The sequence below is a fragment of the Myodes glareolus genome, chromosome 11 (genome assembly GCF_982192425.1).
Source record: "Myodes glareolus chromosome 11, mMyoGla1.1, whole genome shotgun sequence".
In the NCBI taxonomy this organism is placed as follows: domain Eukaryota; kingdom Metazoa; phylum Chordata; class Mammalia; order Rodentia; family Cricetidae; genus Myodes; species Myodes glareolus.
In genome coordinates this window covers 83,637,106-83,663,481 of record NC_142036.1, presented here as the reverse complement: position 1 = coordinate 83,663,481, position 26,376 = coordinate 83,637,106, and the positions used below count along the sequence as shown (strand labels likewise).

The 26,376-nt window shown below is 36.5% G+C and overlaps 1 protein-coding gene across 9 annotated transcripts in view; it reads left to right on the top strand.

The window, feature by feature from the left end:
- Dgkb (diacylglycerol kinase beta) overlaps positions 1 to 26,376 on the top strand; it is a 638,911-nt gene that overhangs the window by 458,436 nt on the left and 154,099 nt on the right. For all 9 annotated transcript variants that reach the window (XM_048415746.3, XM_085697733.2, XM_085697732.2 and 6 more), the window contains 2 exons: positions 14,173 to 14,263; positions 21,041 to 21,236. In XM_048415746.3, the coding sequence (XP_048271703.2) occupies positions 14,173 to 14,263; positions 21,041 to 21,236 (287 nt within the window). The remainder of the gene's footprint in view (positions 1 to 14,172; positions 14,264 to 21,040; positions 21,237 to 26,376) is intronic.

Genomic DNA, 26,376 nt, shown 5'->3' with positions numbered 1-26,376 from the left:
CATAGAACAGCAACTATCCTGACCATCGTCTCCGGTTCTCTGCATGGATCCAGTACTCTTTTTGACCACCTACCGTAGTTAGTGCAAAGGTCTAATTGTTCCATTGAGAGACAGCTGTACCCAGAGCTCACCTCTCTAACTCTTGTTCATCATCTGGTTGGTTTAGGTGACTTAGTCTTAACAGAGGTTTCCTCTGCAAACATCTAATGATGACTTGAAGCGGCGCTGTCACTGCTGGCTTTTAGAGGAAGCGTTGCCACCATTTTACAGAAAGTGTATGCAGCAACAACACAAAGCAAAAACAAAATTTGCCTTTAGAAGATAAATGATGTTTACAAAGAAGCAAAACTGCTGTGTGTTTTTCACATAAGCACTGCTACGAACCATTTCCTCCACAAGAAGCTGTGGTATTGATCTCATGTCTGCCCCTGGCCTGTCAGCTTGTCCTTTTCTTCCATTGCACTAACACTCTATTCCAAGCTCACAGGTTTTGCCTAGCTGGCTTTAGAAACCTTCTCCTTTCTGCCACAGGGCCTTAGTACTTACAGTCATCTGGGAAAGGAATTCATTTTCTTCCCAGGAACTATAACTTCTTCATGATCTCTGCTAATTTCTTCTGTATTTACATTGTGCCATAGTAATTTTGCAATGCTCTAAACTCTAGGGTAGTGACTATAGGTTGAACTTACAGAAGTCATGTTGATATTAATATAGGCTATCCACACAGTATCTGCCATATAACACATTTTCATGTCTTTTATCTATTAAACGCCACAGCACCCACGCCAAACCCTTGAACAAAGCAGGAATAAATTGGTACCTGTGTCTGTGGTTAGCTGAGTATGAACTGGGAGATGGACTAATGGCAGGAGTCTGGGGTTCATCACCAAACTAGTTTCTCTTGTGAGTTTTCATCATGTAAGTATCTACAATGTTCCAAGAGGGAGAACCTGACATTAGCAATCCTATGATCTGTAGTCCCTGGGACATCATTTCTGCATCATGTCCTTGATGAAGTTAAGCCATGAGACTACACTAGATTCCAGGGGATAGAGAGACATTTGCCTCTGGAAAGGAGAAGTAGGACCATCCCACTACACAGAGCCAAGCATCCAAGCAAGGACCAATCTGAATTCTTGAAATATTCTTCTTGTATATTCAGTAACAATGAAATAATTGCAAATATGATTGGCACTTATTATAATAAGCATTCTGGGAATTGGTTGAATTGCCTGTCATGTTTCCTGAACTTTGGGAAAGTACTCTATTACATATTCAGCCTGCTATAAGTGTGAGGAGTTTATTCTGAGTGTTAATATGTGATCTATCATTGTGCTTAAGTGAGTATTGGCTAAAAGCAATATGATGAAAAAATTATTTATTTTGATCATTCACAAATTTTCAGCACTATACCAGGGCCTGGATCAAAAAGAGAGATTATCCAAAACTCATTGAATGAACAGATGACTGAACACTGATTAAGTTTTCTTTACTTGGTGTTCTCTTTCATTTTCCTAAGGATATTGCATTAATTGTTATGTGCTTCACGTGTCTAAAAAGAAGCTCATAATGAAATGGCTATGTGAAAAAAAGACCCTGCTCACAGGTATAGACCTGGGGATTTCTATAGGGATTTAAGCAAGATTTTTAGACATTAAAATATTCTATAAATGAAAATATTATGAATGTTTTATTTTGTAACTATTAAGCATGGTTTATTCCAAAAGAGCCTTGGAATTTTATTTTCTTACTTTTGGGCTCAAAATGCCAGTGTATCCCTACACACCCTGCCCAGCCAGGAAGAATCGTTGGATGAATCATTAGTCAAAACGGATAACTATAAATAAATAGATAATAAATTTCAGATTGTGATGGCTTCAAATCTGCATCTATATACAGGTCTCAGGACATCTTTGTACCCAAGGTTTCCCACTCGTTCTGACCCTAAAGAAAAGCAGATGACATTTTACTTGTGGAGAGTCATGCAACATGCTGTTGTGTTTTAACATAGGAAAAACATTACATTTTGATGATTTGCTGACATGCATAATGAAAACAGCTTTTTCTTTAACTTAATGATTTCCACCAGAATTGACCCCCATTTGCTATTCGCTTATGGGCAGAATTTTAAGCAGGCGAAAAATTATACTGGCTCAGAATGCTTTTAAAACAAAACAATAGAAAACTTGAAACAGGAAAAACAAGGAAAGGTTCCCTTCATGTCTGTCTTAGAATCATGTCACGTATGTTTGAATGTGTGGTTGACACATGATTAATCCCAAAATGAGAATGAAGACATCTGTCAATTAGTTTATGTACAAGGAAGCCTGAATACTTCTTAAGAATTATAGCTTCATGATGGAAACAGAAACAGAACATGATATTCAGGGAGTTATCTGAGTCCCTTATGATCTAAATCAGTGACAAAAATGTAATCTAAGCCATAATGGCTGCACTGATTCATATGTTGGGTTGCTTAATTCTTCAATTTGATTTAAATATCAATATTTTCAGTATAACTCAAGTGATATGATCCCTATACCTTATCACTTTGTGAGATAATTAATGTTTATATAACTACTCTTCGTGGCACCATAGGAGAATTGTCCTCTTTTTTAGTTCTAGTGTCAGAAAAATTTTAAAAATCACAGCATTTCCAAAATGCAGAACTGTGCTTCTTACCAGGGAGCCTGAAAAAGACTGCCGATGTGTTAAACAAAAGGTGAAACACTTCACTAATTGTTAGAGAATAGAAACAAGTTTCATTAGATGCATTTTTTTAAGTTGTGAAGCTGTGGTAGTCCTCACAGAATACATGGAAGGGAAATAACGTGTGAAGGGGGCAGAGAGGTGTGATTTTGTTACCTGACTTTGTTTCATGAAATCTAACATCTAAAATTTGGTTTGAAGAGACATGAAAATGTAGTAAAATAGATTCTAATGCCATAAATTATAGAATTAAAATAATAATTTTAATAATCATAATAGTCCTAAATGGAAAATATCTATCATAAAAGTTTTCTTTCACATATTTAAAGCCAAAGGAAAGTGCAGTATGAATGCAGCAATTAGTATGTCTGGTTTTAATCTGGACATCAAGAGACCTGAGTGTGCTCACTTTTTGATGAGACAAGAATTCACTTATTTGATATTTGGACTTCCTACTGCAAATGTTAGGACATCAAAACTGCATTAGTATGCATAGTAGAATAGGTCTTTATCTGAAATATATTGATTAATAGAAATATATTGGTTTTCCAGTGATGAAAGCAAGTGTGTTTTTGTGTATGTATGTATGGATGGATAGATGAATGAATGTATGCATGTATCTTTGCATATAAATGCATATAATTGTATGCATGTGAATATATTCCTGTATGTACTGTGTGTATTTAAAAACATATATGCACCTTTATTTGTCATGTTTATTTGCTATGTTCTCACTACTCAGGCAACTTGTTTCAAGTGAATTTCAAATTTGAACAGGCTAAGCATTTGCTATTAAGAAAAGTTATTTTGTTTAATAATAGTAAGCATCTTCATATACTTGATGCAAACAAAGTCTCACATCAATTTGAATTCTAGTAGTGAAGTTGTTTATGACTGAGTTAGGAAATCTTATTGGATAATTGAAACATGTACACTTAACTCATTTTTCTGAAACTTAGTAGTGCCCATTAAATATCTTTTGAACTGTATTTTCATAAAACTGAACATCTTTTATACATGGTGATTGACAGTGAATTGTTGAATAACAGAAAACAGAGGGTGAAGCAAGCTGTGATTTCCTTCTCTAGCTCAGCATTTCCCATCACAATCATCCATCTATGGCCTGCTGCCGAAGACGGCTGGGGGGCTCCCTGGAGATTCTGCTGAGACCATGCATGTCTCAGCGATGCGATCCTGTATCCGCATCTTACTAAATACATACAAGCAATTGAGTCTTAGAGCACAAAAGGGATCAGAGCCCCTTTCATTGATTTTCACAGTTTTACTGACTGAAGTTATATACCACTTAAAAGAGAGGGGAGATGATAAGAGCCCAAATGCACAATTCCAAAATTCAAACTACTACCTCAAAATCCATACAAAGCCAAACTAATGCACACATTGCTTGGTGACTACAAAATTAGATCAAAGACTTAGGAGGAATGGTGGAAGTCTGTTACATAGAACCTTTGGAAAGCCTGTTCAGGCTTGGTTCATAGGGATGTCTTTCCTTTTATCGTGTCCAAACTCATAGCTTCTCACTAGCATTTAGCACAATTCACTAAAAGTAAGTTAAGATGCCTTTGTATCACAATTAATAAAAACTGCTTATGTTCTCTGAGTTTTTATTAATCATATTACACCTCTTTCTTCATAAAATATGTGTACTGTTTCAAATAAAGACCCGTTCTACTATGTATACAAATGCAGTTTTGATGTCCTAACATTTGCAGTAGGAGGTCCAAACATCACATAAGTGAATTCTTGTCTCATCAAAAAATGAGCACATTCATGTCTCTTGATGTCCAGATTAAAACCAGATATAATAATTGTTGCATTCATACTGTTCTCTCCTTTGGTTTTAAATATGTTAAAGAAAACTTTTATGATAGATATTTTCCATTTAGGACTATTATGACCCTTTCAATAATCTATCCATGTTTCCTATTTAAGTGACACAAACAATTTTATATTTTTAATTAATTAGTGAATTTTACAACAGAGCTGCAGTTTCCCCTACCTCCTCTCCTTCTAGTCAAACCCTATGCCCCTCTGTTCTCACCCCTCCAATTCACTCGTCCTCTGATTCTGTTCATGAGACGGCAGGTTTCCCATGAGTATCCACAGAACACGGCATATCAAGTTGCAATATGATGAAGCACCTCCCCATGTATAGGGCAACATGACCCAGTGTGAGGAACAGGGTCTGGAAAGGCAGTAAAAGAGTTGGAAATAGTCCTTATTGCCACAGTGAGGAGTACCACAAGAAGGCCAATCTACACAACTGTCGTGTGTATGTAAAGGACATTGGTAAGTCCCCCATGCAAGCTCCCTGGTTGTCATTTCGGTCTCTCAGAGCACCTATGAGCCCAGGTTAGTTGATTCTGTGATTTTCTTGTGGTGTGCTTGACCCCTCTGACTCCTACAATATAACCCCCCTAGAGGATTCTCTGAGCTCTACCTAAGGTTTGGAGCTGCCTCTGTTTCCATCAGTGACTGGGTGATGCCTATTGAATGATGATTATGCTAGGCATCAGTCTGTGAGGATAACGGACTACCATTAGCAATCATTACCCTGACATTTTCCCCCTCCAGTTCTGTTTGATTCTATCCTAGGTCTCTGGATCATCCAACCTGTGTGTCTTGGTGCTCCAAGCAGGGGAACTTACTCTTCTGGCATGAGTTTTAGACTAGACTGGTCACTGGCTGGCAACTCCCTCAATCTCTATGTCATTCTTACCCCAGCACTTCCCATAGTCAGAACAGACTGTAGGTTGTGTGTCTGGGTCAGTTTTTTACTCCCTCCACATACTGTTTACCTGGTCACAGGATGTCCCGTTCAGTCTTTGTATTTAGTATTGTTAGGAATCTTATCTGGGCTCATCCTTGAAGATTCTGGGAGATTCGCTTGTGCCAGGTTTTTGTCTGACCTAGAAATACCCAAGATAACTAGGGGCTGGAGAGATGGCTAGAGAGGTTGAGAGCAATGGCTCTTCTTCCAGAGGTCCTAGGTTCAATTATGTGTAACCACATGATGTGGCTCACAGCCGTCTCTAATGAGATCTGATGTCCTCTTTTGGTGTGCATCAAGACCAAGCACTCACATACATAAAATATACAATTTTGTTTTAATTGCATTTCCTTAACAATTTTAGGTAGACTGTATAAGTTCCTATTTTTATTTATAACAGATAACTTAAATTTCTCTATGAAAAGTTTAGATTTCTCATAATACATCATTAGTGCAAATATTGCAAGGTCATTCTCTTTCTAGATTGATAGAAGGGGTGAGAGCAGGTACAATAGGGGTCATCCCTTATTACACTATTATAGCACTTAGTCTTACTAATGCTTACTAGTCTACAATGGGATCACTGACTACAAAAAAAACCCACCACAGGCAAATTGGGGATACCTCGAAAATGGGTAGGCAGGATTCCAAGATTATTTCAAATATTCACGTGTGGAACTAATGCTAATACAATTTGAGAATGCAGAAAATGAGGTGAGGAAAGTAGATTCAGTGATTATTGCATATCCACTCAGGAGATAAATGCAGTAAAACGTGGTGAGCACAAGGCCTTCATTTTAGCTCTGTTCTTTCAGTCACTGCTGAATTTCACAGTTAGAAAAATGGCGCCGTATGCCAATAGTACCACTTCACTAAGAGTTTTGCAAAAGTCTCATTGATAGCAACACACATCCATATATATTACCTCTCAAACTATGGTACACTATATGCAAGTATTCTTTTGCTAGAAGAAAGAATCCACAGAAAAGCAAATGGCCTCTTTCTATCCATGCATAGAAATCCAGAAACACGGCTTCACAGTGACTGATTAAGTAAACCTGCTCTGCAGGAGTCCTAGGTCAATACATCTCAATTTTCCTGGCTTTCCTCCTTGTAAGGATAAATAGGAACCACTCTGTCTCCTTAAAAGTACATCCTCATCTAAAGACTCACTAGAACAAGAAGGGAGAGGCAGACCCTTCACTGTGTGTGTTAGTTTACCAGGGAGAAAGACTTTTCTAGAGGTCCACAGTAGATTTTTATGAGGTTCCACCAACCACTCTAGACCACTGTCAAAGTCACCTGTTTTGTTTCAAGAGACAGAAAGAAAATCACCTAAAAAGATAAGTGATGCCCACGTGTCATCCAGGGTAGACCTTTGTCTCCTGTGTTTTTTACAGCTTAGGAAACGTTTCTGGGTGGTGCTGCTACACTTGCTATTGTATTCATGGAAAAATATTTTCAGAAGAGAAAAAGAAGTATGGAATTTCTGAAGTAAGATTTTAGTACTTTCCACGACATGTTGAGAGTCTCTTCTATACCTCACTGGGTTCCGTGAGATTGTGCGGTGCTCAGGAAGAAAGTCAACTGTACCTAACATAAAATTATGTTTATTCTTCCTAACTAGTTTCAGAAATTCACGCTAATTATGGGAAATCACTGACTTAACTGTAAATGTTCTAGACATATCTGGTCATTGATTAAACATGTTATGTAGTGAGTTTCAAGTAATCACAATATTTTCAGCATTCCAAGGAATGCTGTGTGTGATGCACCCCCTGATGATTTCATAATGTCACTACTTTGAATGGTTTTAATCTCGTTTTATTAATTAGATCTAATATGTGACAAAAAGCCAACAAAAAGAGTATGTAGGGGAGCATTAAGTTTTTAGCATCATAAGCAGAAAATTTTTACACATACACTGTTACATAACCATCATTTTAAAAGAGATTCTTAAAACACAAAAATTCCTCATTTCTGAGAGCATATTTTTCATACATTCACATGAGATAGTGTGTTGATTCTTGTAAGAGTAATTCACACTGAAAATTACATTTTTATAACGTCTATCTTTTTTTATAAGCAAGATGGAGTACTATATGAATCTACCTGAAGTTTCTATAGCTTGTTTCATTGTCTCCCTGGGACCTAACAAGCACATCTTATGAATGATATGGAAGCATTTTTATAAATAGTTTCTTAAATCCATATTTCTACCTGTTGTCTGAAAGCACTAGACTTGTTTGCTTTCTTTGGTGTGAATATAAAATGTTCAAGTTGTAGTCCTAACAGTGTTGCTTCCTAAGGACTACTACCAATATTATTCTCCTGTGTCCCAGGAGACTTCAAGAAGTGAGCAAACCCATGCTCCAATTGGTGGTCCAATATCCATGGCCAAATGGGTAGAACTAAATGGACTTGGTTGGAGGATGGAGGGAAGGGGTATTTTGTAGACAAAGGCTATGCATTTGTTTCTTGGGAGCCCAGGCATAAATAATAACACAGAAACTATATTAATTACAATAGCATCTGGCCTATTAGTTCAGGTTTCTTATTAAAAATATCTTGTATCTTAAAATAACCCATTTTTATTAATTTGTGTATCACTACAAGGTTGTGGCCTACCAGTAAGATTCCAGTGGCATCTTTCTCCTTTGTTAGCTACATGGTGTCTTCTTGACTCTGCCTATTCTATATATCTCTGTTCAGACTTCCTGCCTGTCTTTACTCTACTAAGCCATTGGCCAATGCAACATTTTTATTATTGGTTAATGGTTGTTAAAGGAGAAAGGGCCTGTTTTGTCCCAGCGGCCCCGCTAGATTACACCTGAAATAACCACACAGAAACTGTATTCATTTAAAAACTGCCTGGCCCATTATTTCTAGCCTCTTATTGGCTAACTCTCACATCTTGATCTAACCCATTTCTAATAACGTATGTAGCACCATGAGGTTGTGGCTTACCAGGAGCTTCATGGGTGTCTGCCACACTGCCCTTCTTTCCAGCATACAGTTCTGTCTACTCCGACCACCAGAGTTCTGCCCTATCAAAAGGCCAAGGCAGTTTTTTTACTCAAGCAATGAAAGCAACACATAGACAAAAAAACCTTCTACATCAAATGATAATAAAGCATATTCACAACATACAGAGGGTAATCCCACATCAAAATTTGGGAGAGGAAAGTGGTAGAGGAGTTAGAAAAGGAATTAAAGGGGTCAATTTGGTATAGATTTGATCAAAACATATATGTAAGTGTGAATATTGAATAAAATATTTTTCAGAAGTGAGAAACAAGCATAAAATACTGCCTTCATTAATTTTCAGTTGTTGTAACAAAGCACCACGAAGAAAGAAACTTATAGAAGAGTTCACTGTGGTCTCACAATTTCAGAGAATGAGTCCATAAACTTTATGTCAAGAAGAATGGAAGCAGACAGTTAGACATGTTGGTGGAGTAGTAGCTAAGGACTTACATCTTGAGATACAGCTACAAGACTAAGAGAGGTAACTGGGAATGGTGTGGGCTTTTGAAGTCACAGAGCCTGTCTCCAATGACAAAGTCCATACATACCCTCTAATCCTTCCAAACAGTCCTATCAACTAGGGATCAAGTATTCAAATGTATTAACCGATGTGGGCCATTGGTGTTCAATCCAGTGCAAATTCTTGTGTCTCTCTTTACTGGCACTATCTAGGGTTGTTGCACTAACAAGATCTAGAACCCTGCAGACATACAACTGATGCTCTGGATTGCACTCCCTTCTCCAAATGGCCCTTTTAAACACTCCACTCACTAGTTAAAGGAGGCTCTAATGGATGATTCTATCTGACTCATGGTATATATATGTATATATGTATATATATGTGTGTGTGTGTATGTATGTATATATATATATATGTGTGTATATATATATATATGTAATTGCTTGCTTTGCTTGGGAATATATGAGTAATTCTGTAGCTGATATTTAGTGTGATCTTTCCTGGCAGCTAAAGCAAATAAAAGCCACTTGATTCCCTGATTTCATCACAACTTTAAGCCTCTACCCTGTTACTGTAAGTCAATCAAGTTCTCTGCCTCTTCACCAGCATTGTCAGCCAAGTCCAATTTTTTCAGGGTGTGGGGTGGCTTAAGAAGACAAGAACTTAAGATACTAATAAGGTTTTTAACTATTAAAACCCTTGCTCTCCATGTGAATCTCTCTTCTACATTTACAATACTTGCTGGAAGATTTCACGGAGAGGAAGAAAGAATTGATGAGAATGATATGAACTTTCGGGAGACTTTTGACTTCCTTCCATGAAAACTAAATTACGAAGGACATTATGTTTCTGTGTACTTTTAACATCAAAGATGAAGAAGGATTTTGATTTGCACCAGGTGAATAATTTTAACAGCCTTGCAAAATGTACAAGTGCCTCCGGGAAGACTTTTGGATTCTTATATTGCAAACGATGTTCTTGTACTTTCTGTATTCCCATTGAACACACATAACAATTACACCTGTAAGATACAAGCATGACCTTTAAGGATAACCTCACCAAATTAAGCTTTCTGTATATTTATGAATCATATTTCTGCATAAGATAAACAAAATGATTGTACCTCCCACTTTACTACACAGACTGGTTAGAAACAGCTTCCATGCATGGTTAGGCACCTCTGTACTTTTTCTGAAGAAGTGATCTTGTACTTCATATTTTATTTGGTTCTGTGGGTTTGCAGCATGTATGTTACTTAGAAACTAAAAAATAAGGAGAAAGAAAGAAAGAAAGAAAGAAAGAAAGAAAGAAAGAAAGAAAGAAAGAAAAGAAAAGAGAGAGGGAGGGAGGGAGGGAAAGAGGAGGAAGGAACGAAGAAAGGAGGGAAGGAAGGATGTAGAAAAGATGAAACCTAGACAAATTCCAAAGAAAATATATTGCTAGATGTTAGCTAGTTGAAAGTTAAAAGCTTATGGAATTAAATATTAACTAAATTTCATAATGACAAAGACAAATTTGTTTCAACAAAATATTGCATATTCCACATTTCTCTGATGATAAGTAAAAGATAAAATCACTCTTAGTGAGAAAATGCCTGGTAAATGGGAGTTTGTTTGTTTTTACCTAAACATCTTGTAACCAAGCAGTTTGAATATTAATTGCAGATTTTCAATTAAATTTATCGGAAAGAAGACTTCATACATTAATTAAGATTATAATTGCATACCTAACTTTTGCATGTGGACATGGTAGGACATATGCTATCTTACTTAGTGTTATAAACCCTGTCTGAAAGTACAATAAATTTGATTCTATGTGACCATTTCACAGTGACTGAAGTCCAGCTCCCATATTCTCAAGTCCAAAGTGATTTCTCTCACCAATCCGAGCCTGAATTATTTGAATCATTTTCTATTGTGAGCCATAAAAACGTGCCGAAATGTGTCTCTTTTGCATTTCTACAACCTGAGCACCAGTTTGGTTTAAAAAATAAAATTTAACAGCCTTTAATTTGTCATGTGGATCTGATTCTGTGCGTTCTTTATCGCCTCCATATATTTATCGAGGTGAAACATAAAGTGGTTGTAATAATGGGGAATTTAAAGGAGCTCTTGCACATGAGCAGTAATGCTAACTAATATGGAGAATAAAGGCTGAATGTAAATTCCCAGGATTTCTGTTTCTTAGGAAGCTTTTGTGAAACTAAGTGCGGGTTGTCTGTGGCTTGGAACAATAGTCACGTGAAAGTGTGGTGAACTTGCTAGGCAGAGCGGAAACAAAAGGGAATTGTCATTTGTGTGCAACCCGAATCCTCGTATGTTTAACTTTCAAGCTGCCATAGAATATTTAGATCATAAACCCTGCAAAGTTTGAGCCATGATCTTTTCAAGCTCAAATATACCCACTCAGAGCTAACCCAAGTTTCTACAATAAAACTGCAACAGTTGCTCTGGAGCCCTTTCTTTTCTGTCTCTTGAATTTTGTCTCTCTTCCCTTCCCTTGGACACCATGCATAGGCCTCTGTTGGCACTGTTCAACCATGTTACTTTCAGCAGTACAAATCCTCCAGCCCATGGCTTCATTCCTAGACTAACCTGCCTGGAAAATAAAGCTGCCCATGTCACTGCACTGATCATAAACTTCTCTCAATTTTGTGTCGATCTTAACCTTTAACTCTGACATACATATATTGAAATAGGCCCCATCCAACTGTTAGTCCAATTTCAGCATGTTTCTATGACCTACTGAACTGCCACAGAAAGCCGAAACCCAACTCTTTGTTTCCAATGTTTTCTATGAATTATCCATTAATATGCTACCTCTTTTCAAGACTATTGGATTCATTGAAGCAAAATTAGTTGAGTCATTTAAGAACTCTCACACAATACTTCAATTTAATCATCTAACATTATGATTATTCTTTTATATGCCCACCTGTACTTTTGCAACATTCTTCGTTGTTTGAATGTAATAAAATATGGACAATTGCACTTGTTTAGTTAGAACTTAACCCAGTAGCATGTGGAGGTGAATGGTCCTATAGACTACTTGTTAAGTGAATTAAAAACCTAATGGCTGAATCCTGAAACATCAAGAGAAAGAGCTGAAACAAGCATGCTATCCCTGACAATTGTAGAAAACTAATTCCAAAATGTAATTACACAGAACTCGTGATCAAAATACATTCTATGTATGTGTAAAATTCTCAAGGAATTAGCACAAATATTATGTTCTTAAAAGGTTGTCTTGAGGGTGTCTTATATAAACCAATATTTTCTTCTCATCATAAATCAGGTGTTAATTTTATCAGAATGAGTCAACAGGGAAATACTTCAGATTTTCCATAGGGTTACTTTCAGCCAGGGTTACTGTGAACGGGAATATAGACACAAGTACGCAGGTTTCAATAGACTACTCGCTCTTCTTTACATTTCTTCACATATGTGATACCAGTCCATAAATTATAAAAATGTTCTCTGGGGAAAAGGAAGAGTTTACGGTGCCAAGATCTTACGCAATATGACTGCAACTTTGTTCTTCCGCTTACTGCCTTGCACGTGGTGGATACAAGAAAAGCTTATGTAAATTTTGAAGGCAAATAAAACCTATGTGAGCCTAAATATTTCTGAGTGTGTCTAGACAATGTAAGATTATCTTCATATTTTGTAACTTTGTGTGGGAAATGTTATTTCAATAGACCATAATAGTAAGCTCAACACTAACTTACATGCCACATTTCAAAGTGAGGGCTATTCAATAAATTAGTGACACCTTTGCAGAATATTGTCATATCAAAGTGCTTTGCAATCTAACAAAAAGGTAGCATATCAATATTTATAAGAAAAAAGGAGAAATTCATGTATAAATATATCCACATACTATATCAAAATTTAAATATTGTTTTGATATGTGAAAATATAAACAACGTTTATCTATATTTTCTTCTCATTAAAGACATATTCCATATCAGGAATATGAATAATTAAAAATTTAATTCATTCATAAGAAAGAATTTTAATGTATTTTAGGTAATAAAAAAATGTAGTGAAACTCTGTAAGGTTACAGTAAGTGATCATAAATTTAATTACCTGCTACAAAGAGTCAAATATATAATCATTGAATGACAGAAGAGAAAAATATAATATTACTTTAAGAATTGATACAGAGTTTTTAATATCTTTCTTTTAGCCTCTGGAAATTATTTTTCTTGCTTGGTGTTTTCAGAATGTATCATGATTTCCAACTACTCTTCATATGAGAAAATACATTATCTGTTAAAACAATAATTCTTGTAAATTTTAGCTTTATGTTAGTGAGTAGGTTTTCTTTATTATTCTTTCAATTGTTTCCATTTGTAAAGAACACATAGCTAGCTATAAATGTTACAACTTAGTTCATATTGATCTCTTTTCTGCCATGAAAATTTCAGAGCATTGCTATTTTTTTCTCCCTATGGTTATAGAGTTGATATTCAGTGTCAAGTTGCTTAAGACACAAATATTATAAGTATTAAAACCATTTTTAAAAGTCCAATCAACCAACACATGCAAAAGTCAAGAACATACATGCCTCTGTAAAATCAGCACATCCCCGCAACCTCTACAGCTGTTAGGCAATTTGTCATTAACAAAAAACTTTGAAATTATGTGATCATTCATTGTGTTTTTGATATCACATGCCCTCAAATGTTGCCTCTTTTTGATAAGATTCAAATGCTGTTTAATTTTATGTCAATTTGGCACAAGCTGGAGTTATGTGAGAAGACAAGCTCTCAATTGAGGATCTCCATTAGATATGCCTAGAAGCAAGCCTGTAGCAAATTTTCTTAAACTGTGATTAATGTGTGAAGGCCCAGACCACTGTATGTGGTGTCACCCCCACTAAAGTGGGTCCTGAGATATAAAAGAAAGCAAGCTGACCAAGACAGAGAAAGCAAGCCAGTAAGTCAATTTTTACTCCAGTTCCTGCCTCCCACGTTGAGTTCCTGTCCTGACTTCCCTCAGTGATGAAGTCTGATGGGGAAGTGTATGCAAAATAAACCCTTTCTTCTTTAAATTGTTTATAGTCCAGGTGCCCTGTTACAGCACTAGAAACCTTACTGAGAATATAAGGCAAGGTAGCGTTAGATGAATTTTCCAATCCCTTCGAATATGATGATTCTAAGCTGCTTCTTTCCTTTTGCAGAATGAAGAACAAGTTTTGGTACTTTGAGTTTGGCACATCCGAAACCTTCTCAGCCACCTGCAAGAAGCTACATGAATCTGTAGAAATAGAAGTAAGAAAAAAATGTATTCACTTTTTGTAACATTAAAAGCCGTCTTGTGTTTGCTTTTCTTGGTGTTGTGGTGTGACCCCTATTAAGAAATACACTTTTAGCGATACATATAGATTTACTCAAGATTCTAAAATATGACCTTTGTCACTCATAAGGAATCTACCACTATCTGATACATTCATTATGTATCATATCATATAAAAAGAGATAAATAATACAACTTTGAAAATCAGAGTTTATTGTGCATAGCAAGAAGAAAATGATGCAAGACTAAACGTATAATTGAAGAAAATGAAAACATTGCAAAGAAAAAGCCCACTTACATTTTTAGAAATGATTATCTCATAACTTTAGGATTCAGTGCCCTAATAGTCTCCATAGTTTCACAGACAAATGTTAAAATAGATCCTTTCCCCTTCCATTTCAATCATTAGCTAGGTTTCTCGGTTCTCAGGGTTGCTGTTCCCCATTACAGATAAAGGATGTGAAAGCCCCAAGAAAGAGATCAAAGATAAGAAAAAATACTTCGAAAAGACCTGAAACAAACAGGTCTACCAAAATATCTAGATATTGTAGCACTCAAATGCTATAAGACATACTCTAAATAGAAATGATCTACTGTGAGATTCTTAAAAATTAAAGAAAAGTTTTATTTTGTATGAACAGTGAAGACAAAACAAAGAAACAGAATTGTGATACAAATCCTTAATAATTTGCTGATGTAAATACAAAATTATTGGCTTGGTCACTTTTGTTTTTTAAAACAAATATACAAATTATCTCCTATTACCTATGTTATAAGTGGTGCATTTGCAGGTAATAATTGTGAACTGAAGTGAAATTGTCTATGACACAAGTTATGCCTGCACTTACCTTTTATTCCTGTTTTTTGGTTTGTCAAGGCAGGGTCTCTCTGTGTGACTCTAGTTGTCCTGAAACTAGCTTCATAGCTCAGGCTGGCTGAAAACCCTGCCTCTTCCTTCCAAGCGCTGGTATTAAAGATGTTATGAGTGTCTTTTCTACATGAGTGACAGAGACTATGTTTTAGACTCTAAGGTAAATAGTGTATTTACAAGCTCATAATGTCCTGGCTAGGCTTTACAAAAACCCAATTTTGTAATTTACTGTTGGTGTCAATACTGATTACTAATATTCTCAATATAATGCTTTTGTGTTTATTTTTTATCATAGTTAGAGAATGAGAATAAATATTCGAAGTACACTGGATAGTAAAGGAAAAGGGAACAACCATATTAAATCATCACAATCACAGAAAGTTAGAATTGAGGTCTGTCCTATATGGTATATAATTTTGTGTAATTTATATATGCATCTATGTGTATTATATGTATGCAATCAGGAGTATATCTAATGTAGAATATATTATTAATAATGCATGGTATTTTTAATCGTATGCAGTGTAATAGTATATATAGTTTTATGTGTTAAGATTACTTTATGCTTTATTGTCTTGTATGTATGCTATGGATGTATACGTGTTCATGTATATGTGTATGAAAATCAGAGGTTATCATAGAGTCCTCCTCTATCACTGTCCGTTGTATTTTATTGAGAAGGAGTCTCTCACTTGCTACCCAGCAAGTTTTAGAACTCTGCCTGTCTTTGCCTTCACAGCCCTGGAATAAAAGCACACACGGTGCCTCCAGCTCTTCCCACGGATGCAGGGAACACAAACTCCAGGACTCACGCTCACGAAGCAGGCACTTTGCCCACTGAGCCATCTCTTCATCCCCTCCACATCACCAGATAGTTCATCATTACTTATGTACACGGGAATTTATTTTCAAATTGTACCATCACTCTAATTTCAAACTCAACAATTCATGAAACTGCTTTTTATTGCAGATGTTAAACATTTTTGCTCTCAAAAAGAAATCTGTGCTCAAAGAAAATCTGTTGCAGAGACTAGACTAAAGCACTCTGTAGTGTAACTGGAGGCCCTAGCCTTCCTGTGTCTCTGTTTCTCGGTGCCTCTCCCTGAGCACAGACTGAAAGTTTTCAATCCATAGGGCAATGCTCTATGTGTGCATCACAGATCACAAAATTTTCTGGAAAGTTTCATTAAATAACAATAAGAATATAAATGAAAATAATTGTAGAAAATATTGATTTTTAAAGTTCTAAATACAACTAAAATTAGTGTTATTACTTCAGGTTGCTTTACATTATATCAGGACAGTGACTGTTCAGGATCCTCAAGAAATCTGAACTAGAACTAATTTACTTAGCTTTGCATCCTGCTTTTCCATGTTTTCCTTTGCCTTTCTGGTTCTGAATTTCTGGCTTATTCAATGAACCACTACTATAGCATTTATAAATTGGAGTCAGTACTGTGTGTTCTCTACGTTACACCATTGTATACCATGTGTGTGTGTGTATGTGTTTGTGTGTGTGTGTGTGTGTGTGTGAGACTAGCCATGCCAAGCGTGCCTTTCTGCTCACATTTTAATGAATCCAGTCTATCATATTAGCAGAATATGACTTTCTACCCTCAAGGTTACTTCATAATTAAATATAAGAAATCAGCAGTTCGGAAATTTGATTCTGCTTGCTATTGCTTCCTATGTGGCCTAAAATCACACCAACTATGGTTTGAAAAATGTCTAATGAGGAATAAACCATAGTAGTAACAACAGAACCTCAAGCCATGGTTATATGTTTTACTGGCAGCTTCTTCAGAAACAAGTCATTTGCTGTGCGAATGTTTACACCACTATGCTCTTCCTGCAGGGAGCTCCTTCCGAAAGGAGTAAATGTTTGGGATGAAATAAATATCCTGGGAAAGTGCTTCATAATAACTGCTAAAATACATGTATTATTAAAGTTTACCTCATGTCTAGTACTAAACAATGCACCTGCATCATCTGGTTCAATCTTTATACACATAGTATGAATCAAAGATTTACTATAAAATCTTCATTGCATACTTAAATATTTTAAATAATTTAGAAGAAAAATAATTATATTATTGCCAGAATAATTAAATATATGGAAACAAATCAGTGCTATATTCATGTAAATGTCGAGGATGAGGTACTGATTTAAAAATTGGTAGTCTCGATTTTAAAAATCTCAATCATCTTCTAACTTTATTACAAAAGGCAAAAATACAAAGAAAATGACAACTTGCAAAATTGTCAAGAAAAATGTCAAATGCAAAGTTTGCATTGCTGTGTTTTGGAAAAGGGATAAAGGGTGTTCCAAAACCTCAATTGGTGCCTGAGATTAGAACCATCAGGCACATAGGTTTTCTGTTTTTCTCCATGTGCCAAAGTCAAGCCCCGTCCATGGGACATTCAGTCTTTTGGGGGGTGTTAGTGAAATGAGGAAGATAGTAAATGTTAAGCTCAAGAATTTGATTTTATCCTCCAATACTGAGATTTTTCAAAAATAATTCAGTAATATCAAGAATTAACAAATGCAAGAGCCTCACGGATACAAAATCAATTATGGGATTTGTTCATTAACCTGGAAAACAAGGTTTAAAAGCATTAAGCCATTGCCTATGGAAATCTCAATCACCCTGTCCTGGCAGTAAGACTTCCTGTCAATGTGTTGTGCTTCGTTGAGTAAAATTATTAATAACTTTAACTGACACAGACATAAAAGCTGACTCATTAGAGAAAAAGCAAAGCCAATCTTTGATTATATCTTATAAAATTTAAAACCTGTTCTCTCAGCTCTCTAAGGTTTATTAACTAAGGTTAAACACATATTGGCAGGAAAAATATAATTGTTCTTTTAGGTACTGTGTGTTGGAAATAAAATCTCTATGGTGACTTCCCAGTGACACTCTACACGTGTTCCCACTATAGTCAATTCTAGTGACCTTGTCATGCTTAACAAAAAAACTCAGAACTCACTAGCCTGACGCACTTGGTTTTTAAACTTTTATCCCCCTGCCCTGCACCTCTTTTTCTTTCCCCCAAAACTCATAGATCTTCAGTGCATATGAGACCATTACCCTACAAGGACTCTTTCCTTGTGTACATTCATAGCCTTGACCTCAGATTTATTTTCCTAAACCAAGTGGTGTACTGCAGCTCCCAGTCCCATCAGCACTAGGACTGAGCTTTTTAGACATGTAACATGATGTCAAAGCAAACAGGACACCAATTTATTTAAACACAGGGTCCTGTACTCGGAGGAACAACCACTCTCTCCATCACCCCTTGTTCTCCTTGACTTCTTGACAGTTGTGGGTTGCTAGTGTCCTTTTCCCCTCCTGTCAGAGAATGACCAACCTGTCTCCTTCAAACCACACATGGTGTTGATTGTGAAGAGGGGAAACACGCATGGCAGTCCATGCTGTTGTGTCTCCATTGTCTCACCTAACTCCACGTTCAATTAGGCAGAAGAAAGACCTCGCAGCGCACTCCCCTTTTCTGCAGATGAACAAAAGAATCTTCCTTCACTAATTCTGAACGTAACTTGTCACAGCAGGGTCCTAAGGCCTAGTCACATAATTGTCTTAGTGTACTACCTGCTGAGTTCAATATCGAGTGGAAATGGAAGCCAGGCCCCGGCTCCAGCTTACTTCACAATTCTTCTGTTATTTAAATGATTTTAGTCAGTTTGGGAAAAGCCAGACCTTTATAAATTAACAGCAGGGAAATACCAAAGGTGTCAGATTGCATATTTATCATCTTTTTCGTGTAATACTTAAATATGTATTAAGAAGTGACTGACATAAATTAGGCAGTTTTCAGAAGCCACAGGCCGTGGCTTGTAGAGGACCCCCTTCTGCTTGACATTTCATCCTTGTCAAAGATCAAATTATTTTAATTTAGGCTGCAAATTATAAGGAATGAAGACTTCTTTGTGGGAATTCCCTGTGGTAATCTGACTTTTGTTGTTACTGCTGCTTGTCAGTGTGCAAAAGATATAATATGCATGCAAATAAGGTTAAAAAATATGTACTATCTAATTATCCAGCCAGTGCGTTCCACTTGAAGACAGTGGGAGGCCTGACACACAGTATGTGTTTGATTCATTGAGGCCTGCAGGGTATTTACACAAGATTACTTTTAATTATGAAATTAATATCTGTTTATCTAGAATATATAGCAGTGAGCAAGTGTACACAGGAGCAGAATTCTTTAGTAAAAAGAAATGATCTTAATTTAATACATAAAATGGAAGAAAAAGGCCTTGTTTCTGGAAAAAGTGAATCAAGTCATCCAGAACAGGATCCTCTTCAGTGAAACAAACTGAATGCGAATTTAGCTCTTTTTCCGGAATTGTTTCTTCCGTAGTGGGCTCAAAGTGTAGTGCTTTATCTCATTGCATTGTTACTTTGGTGAACATGATGAAGACCTGGCTTCAGAAAGATGAGGCAAATGTGGGAAAGCACAGGATTCAGATTGTTTTGTTGTGGCTTCTGTGGCATCGTGATTTCCATGAGAATTAAAGTTGGTGTTTAAGTTAGTGACGACTTAATTATAGTAGGTGACCGTAGTAACCCTTTGATGAGATATTGTTAGAGACAAGCGCAGTGCTTGCTCCTGAGAGGGTGCTTTGAAAGAATTTCAAATGGTGTCTCTTCCCTTAGAGACATATAATAGAAAATGGAGGAATGATTTTTGAGATAGTTATAATGGTTATCATTTTGGAAAATCTGAAGCAAAAAAATATAAACATGTTGCGGAAGACGGCATTGGAAACAAGGTTCAGTGGTTAAAACACTTACTGCTCTTCCAGAGACCCTGAGTCAGATTTCCAGTGCCCATGTTACTCAGGTCAGAGTCGCTGGAACTCTGCCACTTGGGCCCCATGCACACCTGTACTCACATGAGTAATACATATGCTCAAGCAACTAACCTCATGATCCTCCACATATATCTATCAACAATAAGGAACATAAAGCCTAAAAATTCTAAAACCTGACCACTTTGGCTATACAAAAGTACAGTTGGTGTCCACAGTTACTTTTCATATTTAACACAGTTACTTATTACAAGGCAAAAACAAACAAACAAACAAATAAATAAAAATCTGTCATATTTCCTTAGTTGGCTGGAGAAAGTGTTTCGCCTGCCATCTCCCTCACTCAAATTTGCCCATCTTCCACATTCCTCTGGGCAGCGGAGCCTGTCTTCACTTCGGATGTGCTTAGACCTGAGCTGATCACTCTCTCAAAAGCAATTGGGGTCTCTCTGATCACTTTTTGCTACTGACTTCATTTTTCCTTCATAAATTTCTACCAAGCGGTTTCATTGTTTCACAACAACAACAACAAAAAAAAAACAAACAGACAGACAGACAGAAGGAAAGAAAGAAAGAAAGAAAGAAAGAAAGAAAGAAAGAAAGAAAAGGAAACGAAACCAAACCAAACCAAACCAAATCAAACCAAACCAAACCAAATCAAACCAAACCAAACCAAGCCAGGTATAGAGGCAGGAAGATCAGGAGTTCAAATTCAAATCTATCATTCCAAAGAGGCAATGATCACAAAAATGTCCCCATTCCTAAACTTTACCTCCTTGGCTCACAATTTGCATATTGGAGTTATAGAAACATGAGAATGTTTCTCTGCCAAAGGTTTCCTATAAAGCTGATGAGGTTTGTTCATTTTTAATAATTATAAATGGTAACCAGTTAATGTTCCTGCATTTTTCTTCTCTGTATTGACATGAATTTAAATAACTTTATTAAAAGACAAGGAAGTAAATAAGCAATCAAAAATAAATTCTCTCTTTCTTCCTCTCTCTCTCTCTCTCTCTCTCTCTCTCTCTCTCTCTCTCTCTCTCGCCCCAGTGTGATGGAGTACAGATAGATTTAATAAACATCTCTCTGGAAGGAATCGCAATTCTGAATATACCGAGCATGCATGGAGGATCTAATCTTTGGGGAGAATCTAAAAAAAAGAGAAGCCATCGACGGATCGAGAAAAAAGGCTCTGACAAAAGACCCACACTCACAGATGCCAAAGAGCTGAAGTTTGCAAGTCAAGGTAAGCTTCCCTAAGACTGTATGCTAAGCTGCTTATTACTCTTAGCCTAAAGGCTACCTTAACCAAAACCCTTCAGATACCTATATAGGATTAAATTACCATGGATTTAAAACTCATGTCTATTATTTATGTTTTACTTCTTTCCTAGTCTTTCTTTGATGAGACTTATTTTTCCACAGAAAAGAAAATAGAAAATACCTTATACTGAGCTCTTTTGGAATTGGTTCATTCCTGTCAATGGTTAGGCGGTTGTTCCTAGGACCCAGCTGTTTTGTCAAACACTTTGCTCTTGTCTCTTCAGTCAAGATATAATACTGAAATCATCTTGTATTAAGTTACCATTCGAAGTAACATATATATGAAAAGGTTTTGATATCACACAATATATTTTTACCTGCTTCTGTTTTTCAGAAAGTTAACATAACCATTAAAAACCTGAGAAACAGGAAGTAAGGATCACCAAGACAGGATCCATGGATACAGGAATATATTTTTCAACTCTGTTATAAAATAGTTCACTTTGTGACATGGCCACTGTTCTTAATAGATGTTATAATCAAAATCACAAAAGTGGAGCTAATCCTCATAGTCTATGTAGAAGAGCCTATAATATTTTAACTTTAAAAATATACCTAATATTATTAATAACACTAAGCATAAAGAACATTTGTTACTACATGCATGAGTACTCCCTGACTCCCGAAATTCTACAACTCTGGTAGCTAAGGAAGGAGGATTACCATGAGTCTGAACCCACTGTTGGCTGAATAGTGCATTGGTTATATAGAGTCAGACTCTATCAAATAAATAATTCATAAATATAAATTCTACTGTCTCAGTATTGTGAAAGCAAACTATGAAGAGGTTGTAGCATCAAAGCCTCAAAAGAAGAAGATCAACAATATGTGAAATGGTTGGTAGATTTGGTATTCTCTTCTGTACCTGGCTTTAGTTTAAGCATTGGGCAATCACTTCTGTTAAAGAAAACAGTATCACAAAGAGACAGAGGTTGAAGGAAAGAGTGTCACGCTCATCCACAAGACAAACCTACCATAACCTGCTGGTGACAGGAAGTTTGAACAACAAACCAATTAAAGCATTCTATAATAAGAATTCGGTACAACCATAACAGATAACATAAAATGGAATTTTGGAGAATAAATAAACAGAAAAATCTGCAGTTTTTCTCCGTGAATGAGTAGACAATATGTGTAAATATTATTTTTTATAGATGTTGACATAAATATTGTATCTATACCAAATACCAGTTCAAATATGAGTAGACTTTTAAGATTGATGGTAAAAGTTCTAATTATTAAATCATCTGAGGACCTCAGTAAGATGAAACTAAAAAAAGGACCTTTAGTTATCTAAATTGTGTATGTACTATCATAGAGTACAGTGCACTTACGATACATAAGTACTCATTGTTTCTTAAGTTAGAAATACTTTTGTTACGCATATATTTTATACCTGTGGGGATGTTTCAGGCTTCTTGTCTAGTCTGTTATTATAGTCCAGTACATAGTGTGCTCTTCACACCTCTCTATTCCTGAAACCCAAGCTGATTTCAGGACTCAGCTGACTCCATTCACTGCTGAACTCTGAGAGATCCAAGGCTCCCAACTGTACTCTCCCCCAGGCAGATGTGTGGAAAGGCAGTCTTCTCTTGCTCCTCATAGAACTCCTAGATGCATACTGCTTTCTTGGCCTCAGAACTGCCCACCATAAGCTTTAAGATTGTGTGCTTGTAATAACGCCACAAGACACCAGCCACAACTGTTCTCACAGACCTTTTGCGAAGGGAAGATTCTCTTATTCCTATTTCTCCTTTCCACTGTGGAACCATCAGAGCCAGGTTCGCAAACACAAGCAGAGAGAAGAGTGTAGGAGGACATGGAGCTTGAGCTCTGTCAGGCCTTTTTCACTGTCACAGTCGCTGTGAATTCATTTATGTCTGAAAAGCATCGTTTCTTTGTAATCATCCGCCGACTTTGGCTCTAGTGGCTTCTGTCCCATCACCTGCAGTGATCTCTGAGACGAAGAAAGAAGTGGGTGTGAGACAGTTGTTCCGTTCAGGGAATAGAGCTCTGCAATTCCTTTTTGTCTCCTCCTTGGCCAGCTGTGGTTCTCTGTGTTGGTCACAATTTACTGCAAAAATCAGCTTCTGCAGTGAGTTTTTAGAGATACAGTGACTTACAGATAGAAGTCCGCGTTGTCTTTCAGATAGCTGTGGTGACATTTTGAACCCATATCAACAATTTCTATACATACAAAATACCTAAGTGAAGCGGTGGAAAACTGATGGTTGTGACATTTTCAGCTGGGAGACAGTTCATTATAAAGTGCTCGAACGCTTCTTACAGGTTCTGCTCTGTGCAAACGGACGAGAAGCATCGGCCAGATTTCTCCTTTGATTTTTGGAAGTGATACTTGTTTTTCAAAACTTTAGAAAGAGTATTGAGTGCCAGAAGGCATGAAGAAGCATAACACTAAGTTCATATAATATAAAGAAATTACTTCTTGTTAAAAAGAGTTGAGAAAAAGCTTGCATGTGTTTAAAATATATTTAAAGAACTGTCATAAAATCCAAGTGCAAGGCTGGGTTTGGTGAACCCTGAGTTCTTCCTCCCAGCTGCCCACGATGGGAGACTCCAGGCAGTTCCCTGGCTTGCAGTCTTTGAGAGCACTCATGAGATCAAAATATTTTCTGTCAGTGTTTTGGTTGGGAATTCTAGTGCTGACTTAATTCAGAGTTGAACAAAATTATAAGTAATTTGCTTAATTATATTATCATTCCATCGAGACACAGTGAACTATTTGGATACAATTCTGAAACACGCACTCACATTCCCCTCATTAAGCAGACATTTTCTTTATGTGTGTTTATAAATACAAATGAGCGCATTAAACATGAACGGCATTGCCTGTAAGCGAAACCATAAAGCAGGCCACGTTATCGTCCATGCTCCTGCCCTTAATACTTAATCTTCCCATGTCTCTGCAGCTGCTGAGTTCATCTGCACCGTCCCCTCTTCTAAATTAACCTGAGAAAGATGTCTAATAAATTCACTCACGTTAATGTATAAATGACTGATTGCAGACAAAGGGAGAGGTATTTGCATTTTAAAAGACATAAAGGCCTTCAGCTAAAACATTATTTTTCATCCTGCGTTCTACGGAGTTATAGCTGTGATTCTTCAGCAGTTCTTAAAGACTTAGTTCAGTACCATTGCAGTATTTTTAAACAAACAAAAAGCAAACTTTAATAGAAAAAAGTAAATTATTTCTATTAAGAATTGTTTCCCTTGTTAACTATGGTCTTCCTCTTCTTTCTTTCATTTCTTGCCTTCTTCATCAGAATAGATAAGTGGGTTACTGAAGAGTTAGATTCACAGAGAGAAACATGTGATTCCTCCCGCATACTAATTTACATATACTCACACATAAATAAATGACAAAACTTTGAAGAATCTATTCTGCTGCGATCATTTTAAAATAATATGTCTCTGGATATTTATTGGAGAAAATGTAAATATCTGCTATATACCATCACCATAGTGTGTGTATAGGAGCCATGTGCCATCAGAAGAACACATATTCTGAAACTTTTGTTTGTCACAAGATCCAAATGATCCAAAGCTATCAGTGGAAGCAAAAACAGACAACACCAGTATTTAAATGAAAGAAAAGATCAGTTGGTAATAGCCCTTGGGCTGGTAAAGAAATTGTGTTATTTAATGATTTCCAACAAACAATAAGCTTGTTCTCATTCATATACCAAACATGTGACCATCCGGGTGGATTTGATTTAAACATGTTCACCATGAAACTTCTTGTAAGGAGTCAGGCATAAAACTGAACCGAAAATGTTAATTTAGAGCACAATGAAACAAAACTGAGCAAACTGAACTAGGAGTGAAAGTCTGAACCAGACAGCAAATTGTATTCCATACGTCTGTATGGACAGAGTTGAAAAACTATCTTGTTTTATGGCTGTCTTTGACTGGAATACGAGAAGGGGAAGGTTATGGCAAACACTCTCCTACATACCGGCAATGCTATTCAGACAGTATGTAGCTGAAAATATATCAAAAGACATCCTTGAAAAGCATTTATAACCTTGGAATTCCTAGCAATGTGAAACTTGAAGCTCTAAAATCTGAACTTCTTGTATTTATGCAACATGTTATGATTTTCTCATGTTTAACTTTTTATTATTGATTCATTTGAAAGTTGTTCACTGCTATAAAAATGTCTGAAAACCACTGAGCAAAAGCTATCACACTCAACCTTGAGCTGGAAGTGGGGAGCTGCCAGGCGCACAGAGACTCCTTGGTTGAATCTTCATTAACTAGGTGACTACCTGCTCTAGAAATATAGGTATTTCTAGACAGGTACTTGGCATATGAAAGCTTATCCTAAAACCAGTTAACATATTATGGAATCCAATTTTTTTCAAATACTTTCATTCACATTTACTAAAGCTTTTATTTGGTCCAAATTTCTCAACTCTGCCTTAGTAGTCACTGATAAAAAAATGATGATAAAAAATGAATTGTTTTGCTACTCTCCCAATAGTTAAAACTCGGAGTCAAGACACCCAGACATACACACACTCACACACACACAGTCACATATTCTCACACACACAGTCAGTCCTACTCACATACACATACAGACACACACACACTCACACACACAGACATACATTTACACACATACAGAAACACATCCATACATACACAAGACACACACACTCACACACATGCACACACATTCTTACACACACACCCTTACACACAAACACACACTCATACACAGGCACACACACTCTTACACACAGACACACACTCACACACAGGCACACACACTCTTACACACAGACACACACTCACACACAGGCACACACACCCTTACACACAGACACACACTCACACACAGGCACACACACCCTTACACACATGCTGAGGACCTGTGTTTGTGCTTCTCTTATCTGTTATCCTGTGAGGAATCCTGTTTTTAAATTATTCATAGTAGGGATGAAACTGAGTAAAATAACTAAACCACGAAACACAGAAAGTCATTAGAGATGGTTAAAATTGCAAAGGTTGGCTCAGAGAAATTAAGTTTAGAAAAC